The sequence below is a fragment of the Dasypus novemcinctus genome, chromosome 14 (genome assembly GCF_030445035.2).
Source record: "Dasypus novemcinctus isolate mDasNov1 chromosome 14, mDasNov1.1.hap2, whole genome shotgun sequence".
Taxonomy (NCBI): Eukaryota; Metazoa; Chordata; class Mammalia; order Cingulata; family Dasypodidae; genus Dasypus; species Dasypus novemcinctus.
In genome coordinates, this window is record NC_080686.1 from 47,744,138 (window position 1) to 47,755,508 (window position 11,371).

At 38.0% G+C, this 11,371-nt stretch overlaps 1 protein-coding gene across 1 annotated transcript; it reads right to left on the reverse strand.

Moving 5' to 3' along the window:
• Nucleotides 1-4,391: 4,391 nt before the first annotated feature.
• LOC101413925 (bromodomain testis-specific protein-like) lies at nucleotides 4,392-6,271 on the reverse strand. Its single transcript, XM_012518092.3, is given in 1 exon segment — nucleotides 4,392-6,271. A coding segment is annotated over 1 exon segment (1,806 nt). The 5' UTR covers nucleotides 6,221-6,271; the 3' UTR covers nucleotides 4,392-4,414.
• Between the last annotated feature and the right edge of the window lie 5,100 nt (nucleotides 6,272-11,371).

Below are 11,371 nucleotides of genomic sequence, written 5' to 3' on the forward strand. Positions count from 1 at the left end.
AGACTGAACATTATTAAGATATCTATCCTACCAAAACTGATCTACACATTCAATGCAATCCCAATAAAAATCAACGCAGCCTTCTTTAAGGAACTAGAAAAACTAACTATGAAATTTATTTGGAAAGGAAAGAGACCCCGAATAGCCAAAGACATACTGAAAAAGAAAAACGAAATTGGAGGAATCACACTACCTGACTTCAAAACATACTATAAAGCTACGGTGGTGAAAACAGCATGGTATTGGCATAAGGAGAGACACATAGACCAATGGAATCGAATTGAAAGCTCTGATATAGAACCTCACATATACAGCCACATTATATTCGATAAAGCCACCAAACCCTCTCAATTGGGAGAGAGTGGCCTATTCAACAAATGGTGTCTGGAGAACTGGATAGCCATATGTAGAAGAATGAAAGAAGATTACCATCTCACACCTTATACAAAGATCAACTCAAGATGGATCAAAGACCTAAATATAAGAGCCAAGACCATTAAAACCTTAGAAAGCAGTGTAGGGAAACATCTACAGGACCTTGTAATAGGAAATGGATTTATGAATATCTCACCAAAAGCACGAGCAGCAAAAGAACTAATAGATAAATGGGACTTCCTCAAAATTAAAGCCTTCTGCACCTCAAAGGAATTTGTCAAGAAAGTAAAAAGGGAGCCCACACAGTGGAAGAAAATATTTGGCAATCATATATCTGATAAGAAACTTATAACTTGCATATATAAAGAACTCCTATATCTTGAAAATAAAAAGATAAACAACCCATTTAAAAAATGGGAAAAAGACTTAAACAGACACTTCTCCCAAGAAGAAATACAAATGGCAAGAAAGCACATGAAAAAATGTTCCAAATCTCTAGCTATCAGGGAAATGCAAATAAAAACTACAATGAGATACCATCTTACACCCATAAGATTGGCAGCTATGAAAAAAACAGAAGAATACAAGTGCTGGAGAGGATGTGAAGGAAGGGGAACACTCATCCACTGCTGGTGGGAATGCGGAAGGATCCAACCATTCTGGAGGACAGTATGGCGGTTTCGCAAAAAACTAGCCATAGATTTGCCATATGACCCAGCAATACCACTGCTGGGTATATACCCAGCAGAACTGAAAACAAGGACACAAACCGATATATGTACACCAATGTTCATAGCAGCATTGTTCACTATTGCCAAAAGTTGGAATCAACCCAAATGCCCATCAACAGATGAGTGGATCAATAAAATGTGGTATATACACACAATGGAATACTACTCGGCTGTAAGAACAAACACACTACAAACACATGTGATAACATGGATGAATCTTGAGAACCTTATGTTGAGTGAAGCAACCCAGACATTGAAGGACAAATACTACATGACCTCAATGATATGAAATAAACAAGCTGCCCTAGATAGCAAGAGACTGAACGATAGGCTTACAGGAAATCGGAGGGTGGAGGAAGGATATGAGCCGATGTCTGCAGGGGGGGAATTTAAGACGAGATGGTGGTAAGTATGAACACAAAGAAGAGATAAAATGGGGGCAAGGGGTTGCCTTTGGTTGGGGCTTTACAGGTTTGAGGGTGGCTGGGGAGGGATGGTTGGGTAACGTTGCCCAAAAGTGGGGGGAGGGAGGGGGAGCATACGAACACAGGAGAGGGTCAGGAGGTGGTGGAGAGTAAAATGCCGAGAAAATCATATCAAAATATAATAAAGAGGGTTACCTGTTTAGAATGCTCGGAGGGGAGGGTCTGATGCAGGATGGGCTCCTGGGGAATGCCTAAATGCTCATTCTGCCAGAGTGGGTGACACCATGGGGTAAAATCCCAAGTAGTGAGAGTGGGGGTGGACCCACATCCTGGGGAGGACTAATGCCACCAAATAGAGGGAACTGTATCCCTCGAGAGAAAGGGTGGCTCCCAGGGCATTGGGGCAGTTGAGCAAGTTAGGCCCTGAACACTATTCCATCTATTTCTGGAAGTGGCTCCTCAGGAAACGAAGGTTGGCTGTCACTGTGGGCACCAAGGTGGAAGGGAAAATGGACGTTAAATGTGTGGAACCAAAGTAAAAGGGGGGCAAGAGAGGAGTTTTTTGAGAGTACACAAGGATGGATATAAAACATGTAATATTACACCATAACATATAGGAGATGACAGACTGATAATGTAAACCATAATGTAAAACATAGGATAACTAAAAACGTAAAGAACTGTGTATCCTAAAGTATGCACCATAATGTAAGCACAGATATTACCTTGTTAGAAAGCTAATATCTCAGACTCTGTACATCACCTTAAGTAAATATGATGTGAAAAGGGTGTAAGAGTATCGCTGTGGAAGGAAAAAGGTTTTGTGGTGGATGTATGGGAGTGCTGTATATTATATATATGCATTGCTGTGGTCTAGGACTCCTGTGAAGAAATGCTGAATAATTTGGGGGGGGGGGGGAAAGGATAGGATGTGGAATTTTTTCAAGTCAACATTCTTTATCTAAGTTCTTTATCTAACTTTATCCAAGTTCTTTATCCATCCTTTAAACCCATCGCTATATACCATTCCCTAGTAAGCGACCATGACATTATATTGGGCTTCAAATTTCGGGGAGTTCTGGACCACAGAGTGTTTCAACAATGGCAATGGAGGGATACTGGTATGGGATACCAATGACAGGTTATATATGGCTGACAGGGAGCTGTACAGAACATATGTCCAGGGGGCATGGTAATGATTGGATATACTCATAGTGGCAACAATTAAAAACCACAGCAGGGGGGGTACTGGGTTCCTGGCCAGTGGTGCTCTGCCGCGGTCCCTAGAGGAGCAACGACAGTCTCCCAGGTACAGTGGCGGGGACCGGGAGGGAGTGAGGGTTCAACAGTGAGCCCCTGATGCTAATGACTATGCTTGTGAGCTGATAAACCTAAAATAAGAACAAGGCCTAGAGCAACATTGTGCCTGGGAATTTCCTCCTGTCAGCCTTCATGTTACTCAAATGTGGCCAGTCTCGAAGCCAAACTCAGCATGTAAATGCAATGCCTTCCCTCCAGCGTGGGACATGACACCCGGGGACTAGCCTCCCTGGCAACGAGGGACCACTATCAAATACCAACTGATGATGCAACTGGAAAAGGACCTTATACGGAAGGTTCAATGCGGATCAGCAGAATATCCATGTCTACATAAAATAACATGACTTTAAAATGCTGTTTGACCTAAAGTAAGGGGGAAATGGAAAGGAGAAATGAGTTTATATGGCTACGAGTTTCTAAAAAAGAGTCTGGAGGCTGGCAGAAGGATTGCCCTCATGCACAACTGAGCAGAGTCAGAGAGACAGATAAAGCAGATACAACCCCCAGATATTGGTTCCTTTGAAGACTAAAGAGACCCATGAGAGTTATGGCCATGGCCGATGGGGTTAACTACCAGGGCAGATGGCCCCTCTTTGGAAATGGTGTTTATGTGTGATGAATCTGGACTCAGATGGGATCTCCCTTCATAAGACTTTCATGCTAATGTGCTGGAGGTGCAGTTAACGTTGGGATTTAAGATATATTTAGGGGATTTGAATCTCTGGACTGACAATGTGATAGCCAGGTCCTGAGCCTCAACAGACTCCAGCACCTACAATCTGATTTATTGGACTTACCACACTCAGCTAAGATGGAGTTGAAGAAGGACAACCACCACACCATGGAGCCTAGAGTGATTACAACTGAAAATGGGAGGATTGCATCCAGCATCCATGTGGAATCTGAGCCTCCTCTTGACATAGAGGTGCAATGGACACAACCAATCCAATGTCCACATAGAAGAGGTGGTATTGGATTGAGAAAAGTGGACATGGTGGACGATGGGTATGGGGAAAGGCAGGAAGAGATGAGAGGTGGAGGTGTCTTTGGGACATGGAGCTGCCCTGGATGGTGCTTCAGAGGCAATCACCGGACATTGTAAATCCTCACAGGGCCCACTGGATGGAATGGAGGAGAGTATGGGCCATGATGTGGACCATTGACTATGAGGTGCAGAGGTGCCCAAAGATGTACTTACCAAATCCAATCGATGTGTCATGATGATGGGAACGAGTGTTGTTGGGGGGGGAGAGGGGGGGGGTGGGGGAGCGGGGTTGAATGGGACCTCACATATATATTTTTGATGTAATATTATTACAAAGTCAATAAAAAAAAAAAGAAAAAAAAAAAAACAAAATTATAAAACTTCCTGTACATTATGTCATTAAAAAATGAACATATAGCTATTAAAAATGGAAGTGAAAAATTGTTTAATCATTTTAGAGGAGTCAAAATACAATATATGAATTGGTGTCCTTGTGTCTGAAAGGAATCATTTTACCATCTGCATCTTAATCTTAGTATCATTCATTGTAAATTGATGGTTATTTAAAAAACTGAGCTTTAATCAAAGTTGTTTTCAAACATTGTCATAATGTCACTTTGAAGATTCATATCAATGGTACCAGCCATTGCTTCTCTCCTCCTCCGCTCTTGTTCTCTCTCCCTTGCTAAATTACGGTCTTTGAGAAGCCAGAGTTTGCGTTTATCTTCAACTTCCAAAGACTGCTGGTGTTCTTTTTGCTCTTCTCCGAGGCACTTATTTTGCATTTCTTTTGAAAAAGAATCTAGAGTAAATCCTTTACCATGGTCCCTCTGATTTTCTTGGGATACTTTCAGTTCCTTTGTATTTTGTTCGAGATTTTTTTTACTTAATTCCTGTGTTCGAGCTTTTACTTCTTTTTCAATTGCTGCTTTTCTAAACTGGTTGAAGAGCTCATCTGAGGATTTCAGTACACCTGATGTTTTGACTAGTTTGCCTAAACTTTTCCAAGAGTCAGCATTCTTTATTTTTATATCCTTCTGTGCAGGACCTTGACATTCAGATTCTAAAACATTTGTGTCAATATCACCAGACTGGTGCATCACAGTTAGGCCATTCAAGTGTTGCTCAGAATCACCTGTGGGAGGCAGAATTTGTAAAGGTGAAATGTTTTTCACACTCTGTAAATGTTCGAATTCTTGGTGATTAAATGCTAACTGGTGGTGATTTGGTATTCCACATGAATGTGTGGTCTGATGAATAAGAGTAGTTTCCATAGACATTGTGTCCTGCACAGAAAATTGTTTCTGCTTTACTTTCTCTTTAGAAGGAGAATCATTCTGTTTTACTCCAGTAAACTTAGTAAACATTTCTGATTCAGAATCACTGCTGTCTGAAGAACTTGAATCACTGCTACTTTCAGACTCTGAAGAGCTACTGCTGCTGCTGCTGCTTTCACTTAATCGAGAACAGATTCCAACTGTTTTGGGTGATTGTGTTTTCTCAGGTTTTGTTTGACATTTTTTTGAGTTTAACTGATTATTGACATCCAGTAACTGCTTTTCCAATTCCTGTTTTTTCTGTGAATGAAGTTCTTCTTTGGACTTCATTATTTTCTTAGCACGAGGTTTTGGGGGTCTTTTTCTTAGACAGGCTGCAACATATTTTTCTAGTTCTCTTAGTGTAGATGCTTTCAGTGTTTCAAAGTCTATCTCTATCTCATCAGGATTGGAATTTCTCAGCGAAGGCTCTCTTGACTGTATTATATGAACTACTCATCCAAGTTTATCCCCAGGGAGTTTATTTATATCCAAACTTAACTGCCTTTTCTCATCATAGTTCATAGGTTTAGCATTATCTTCATCTTCAGATTTCAGAGCAAAGACCTGCTGATTCCTCTTCTTTGGCTGATTGCTCTTGGACTTTTCCTTTAATTTCATTTGCTTAAACATTTTCCTTGGAGTTTCATCTCTGTTATTAACCTTGTCATTATTCTTTTCCTTTTTAGACTTCTCATTCTTCTTCTTTAGCTTATGGAAAGGTCCTTGGGACAGAACCTGTAGCACAGCTTTAAGCTGCTCCTGAAGCTTTGCAAGACGCTGAACTCGTTCATCTTCAGAATCATTAGAAGAGTGATCTTCGGAGGACGCTTCACTACTGCTTTTTCTACCAAGGGTTTTTGTGGTATCTTTTTTGATGTAACATACAGGCATGTTCTCATCAGGTTCATCTGGAATCTTTGCAAAATGCATTTCGAAAACATCCTGGAGCATTCTTGCCATTGCCACTACTTTATGATCTGGAGGATTGTATTTGTAGCAATTCATGAACATTAATCTAACATCTGCAGCAAATTCATATGCATCCTTATATTCTTGGTTGTCCATTTTTCGCTAACAAAGGGATGGCAAGTAGACTGACAGCAGACTTCTTATCAGCAACAATGTATGTCTGAAGACATCTTCCAAGTGTTATTTAATTATACCTTTGTGGCCATTGTCAACCCATTGATTTGGACAACCTCAGAAGAGTTGGAACTTTCATAAATCTAATCCATACTCCACGTGGTGGTAAAAGTAATCTGTTAAAATGTAAATTTGATCACGTGATTAGTCTGCTTAAAACACCAGAGCCCCACACCCTCCTGACCACATCAGGCGTGTCCGAGGCCCGGTGTGAAATCCAACATCCTTCGTGATGTGGTCTCCCCTGACCTTTGGCCTTGTCTTGTCCTACTCTCCCCTCTTCCTGCTTTAGGAAATTTCACCTTCTCTCTTTCTTAAATATTCCATAAGGCAAGGACTTTAACTTTGTTGTTCCTAGCTGGAACACACTTCTTTCCAGCCAGCTGCTTCTAAAGTCTATTCATCCTTCAGGCTTCAACTTGGGTCTCGTGTCCTCAGAAAAGCCTTCCTTGATCCAGACTAATCTAGGTATCTTATTATGTTTCTACAGCACCTTCTACTTTTACCACAGACCCTGCATGCATGAATTTCATTTGTAATTATTTGTTTGCTTTCTGAATGCCTGTTGCCAGTAAGTTCCATGTGGGCAGGGCCGTGCCTTATTATTTGCTTATCACTAAATTCCCAGCACTTCTAACAGTTTGTGGCATTTGCTAATACTCAATAAATAGTTATTGACAACAAAAGACACTGAGAAAATATACAAATTTCTGAATTCATAACTGAATTGCTAATAGAAGTATTAAATTCACTGTCATTTTAAAACATATTTAAATTTTCTTTTATTATAAAAGATTTTATGTTGCCTTCAAATTTTTGCATTGAATGGAATGTTCTGAATACATACGCTTTTACGGAGCCATCTAGTGTCCATTTTGCTTAGTGAAGCTAAAAATGAAAAAGCTAAACACATACACGCACACACATACACACACCCCCACACAATGTGTTCAACAGTGAGCAACACATATTCTCCATTTGAAAGTAGCAATTTAATGTATCAAATGGTCACTGGAATGACCATTTCCTGAGCTGCCACTCCCCTTTACTGTATAGACACTGTGTTACTTCTTCCAGAATTCTGGTAACTAAACCTCTAATGGGAGACCGCTGGGTAACATGATATATTGAATAGATGTGCTGATATTTGCTCTCTCCTGAAACACCACTAAAATGTCAATAACAATAAAATACACATAAACATAAAAAGATAAAGATGGGAGAATAGGAGACAACAGAAAATGAGTGATGTCACAAAATTTGAGAACTTAGAAAGCAGAAGAATGAATGATAACTGACAAGGCCATTAGAGAAAGCCGAAAACTAAGGAAGTCTGTGGAGGAAGCCCATTCCTATCCCTAAACGTAGTACACTTCAAAAATTGGAGGCACTATTTCCTCTAAAGATTGTAAGGGAATATAAGGTTTGACAGTAAAAGTGAAGATAGATTCAAATGTATATTAAGAGCGTTTAGGTTCTCAGATACTCCTCACCTCCTCAGAATTATCAACCACCCTTGCCTCATTCTCCCAACACAGGATGAGACTGAGGGTTTACTCTCATATGAGTTAGAACAAGAGGGACTTTGGCCTTCACAAAATACACAAGTTGGATAAGGCCTCCTACTGAAAACAGGGAGAATAAGTGAAAGAGTACAGCCTGAATGGTGATACTTCAGTCTCTTCTCGTCCTCAGCCTCCACTACCTGGTGACCAGGCTTCCCTCTCCAGGCAGAAGACTAAAGAAGTGTTCTTTGGAGGAAAGACCTAAATAATGACTTTTTGGGGTCTCCTCCAACGAAATACATCTCAACCCAAATACCTGCAAGACAAGCCTTTGAATCAGCATTCTAGTGCCACACATTCAAGTTTAAATAAATAGAAAGTGTCCAACATGCAATATCAAACTAACAGAAAAAAGAGACAAGAAAAGTTAGGTAATGAAAGAAACAAATTTAAACTTTAAAAAGCAGCTATAGTTAAAATCCACACAATTTGCATTGCATCAAAGTTATACGTGTTTGCTTTGTAAGTTCACAGCTCTTAACTATACACTTATTGTTTATGTATGTTTGTATATAAATGATACAAACATAATAATAGTAATAGGGTGGGTTGGGGGAAAAATACTTTGGTTAGTAGTAATATTTTGACAAAGGTTTAACAACGATGCAAGGTATTGCGGTAGGGTGAGATATGAGAGTCCTGTATGATGTTATATGTTTGTTTTATAAGTTCACAACTATTACTCTACACTTATTATTTATGTATGTTTATGTATAAGTGATACACTTCAATAAATTTTTTTAAAAATTTAAATATATATATGAATAGAATTCTGTTGTGGTTTTTTTAGAGAGAATATAAAGAGCATTTGGGAATTTTTAAAGTTTGACAGGAAGAAAAAAACAATAGCAAAGTCAGAAGCTAAACTATATAGAAAATTTGCAAGGCAGAAATAAAAGTACAAGATATAAAATGCAAAAGAAATAAAATACTTCCACATTTTTAGGCATCTTATTTAGCAGCATCTCACTTCTTGTTACCAGATCTGTGTAAGTTACCTAGGGCTTCCATAACAAATGACACAAACTTAGTGGTTTAAAAACAACAGAGTATTTTTCCTGATCATTATGGAATTAAATAAGAATCAACAACAAAAAGACACCTAGAAAATCTCCAAGTAATTGGAAATTAGACAGCATACTTCTAAATAACCCAAGACTTAAAGAAAAAATAACAAGGGAAATAAAATATTTAAAATCGAAGGATAATTTTAAAATAAATTATCAAAATTTGATGAAGCTAAAGCAGTGTTTAGAAATACCGTATAGCTTTCTTAAAGCTTAAATTAGATAAGAAAAAGGTTTAAAACTCATGATCTAAGTTGTCACAAGAAGCTGGTCAAGATGGAGCAAATTAAAATTAAAATTAAAGTAAAGAAACAATAAAAATAGGAGCATAAATCCAACAATAAAGAAAATCAACAGTCAAAAGTTTGTTATTTAAAATAGATGAATAAAATTATAAACTTCCAGCAGTGCTGATCTAGAAAAACAAGATAAAACACTGGATAAATTCATTTATTTGAAATTCAGGAAAAGTGAAATTAATCTATGGCATAGCAATCAGAGCAGTTGTTGCCACCAGAATGGATGAGGGGGAATTGGATAGAAAAGGTGCATGTAGTGGTTTGTACCCTAGAAAGTGGCATTCTTAAAATTGGTCCATTCCTATAGGTGTGAACCTTTTATGGGTAGAATGTTTGGATTAGGTTATTTCAGTTAAGGGCCTTTGGATTAGGTTACTTCAGTAAAATATGGCCCGGGATGGATAGTAATCCTCTAACTGGAGTCCTTTATAAGAGAGTGAAGTTCAGGCAAAGGTAAAAGAAAGACAGAAGCAAGAAGCTGAAGCAACAAAACCCAGAGAGAAGGGAGAGCCCTGAGACACCCAGCATGGGCCATGCCCAGATCACTGACAGCTGGTCCTCGAAGAGAAAGCATTGCTTGATGATGCCTTGATCTGGACAGTTTTACAGCCTCAGAACAGTAAGCTTGTAAGTTCATAAATCCCCATTGTAAAAGCCAACCCATTTCTGCTATATTGCATTTTGTCAGCCCAGCAACTAATGCAGTGCATGAGTGAAGTTTCTCTGGTGATGGAAATGTAATTGGATATAGATTATGCAGTTGTATTTACTTCTCAAAGTTTATTTAAACAATATGAAAATTAAACTATATTTTTAAGAAATCAAGTTTACAAAATAAGTGTAATACACTAAATGTCAATGTTTTGAAGGTCTCCAATTTGCTAACCACTAATGCCAGGATACCTCTTTTTGTGTAGAAAGTTCCTTAGTTTGGGTTTGTTAGAAGTTTCCACATGGTTAGATTCAAGTCATGCATTTCAGCAGGAATTACACTTGCTGTTAGGTATTCCACTGCTGGTTAGGTCAGCTTTGATCTCTTGGTTGAGGTGGGGCCCTTCAGTTTTTGCTATTTTAAAGTTGCTATTTTTCCGTTTAAAATTAATAAGTAACTTCTGGGGAGAAACTTTGGGTTTGTTTAAATATTCTATTTATCATCAAACTTTCACCCAAATTTTAACAGCCATTGATCATTCTTGCCAGAATCAATTATTATTATGATGGCTGCAAAATGGTGATTTTCTAACTTCATTATTTTTATAATTTTATTTATAGACATTCTATTGTTCAGGGTTTAGAAATCCCTGATACATGCCAGGATTCTTGTAATCAGCCTTCTCTAAAGGGTGAGAAAAAGTTTAGTGCTCCTTTGGTTTAAATCTAAGTTCATAGCATTTGCATTTAAACATTTCTTCCAAGTTAAAGATGAAATCTACTAAGCGTATGGTTGGCAATGAATAAATCAATATTTGTTTAATGTTAAATGCACAACACTGTCCCTTTATAGTTTAAATATATTTCTTGAGTTTACCAATTAACATGATTTACAACTTTTAAAATCTATTAACCATGATATTTCTGAGAAACAAAAAAATCTGAGTAAAGTTAGAGGAGTTTCATACAATGAGTGATTAATAAAGCTCAGAGGAAATTTAGGGTTTGTCTATCCCCACATTTTACAGATGATGAAACAAAGTCCCCAGATAGATAAGTTACTCAAGCAAAATTACACTAATAATTAGTCATAAAACAAGTCCAGAGTGGAGATCTCTGCCTTTTACATATTAAATCATCTATAATGCATGTTGTTAGACAAAAATAAAACTTACCTAACCCCTAATGGTTAAAACACAAGCTTCCGTATTTCTCTTTAGATAGCTATATGAGGTCTTCCGAAAGCCAGACATGGAAACAACAGCATGATAAATGACTCTTTAAAAATTATTAAAATTTAGAAAATGGAAATCACTAAGCTCCCAAAGGCAATGGGAATTTTCCCAGGAAGCAATGCTTTCATTCAGTAACAAGATAGGTGCAAGAATCCTTCTGTCTCCCAAAGAGGTTTTAGGTTTTTTTTAATTCTCAATTTTTTTTTATAGAACCAAAGATGTTTTTGGAAACTAAAGTGAGAAAATCTTGAATTCT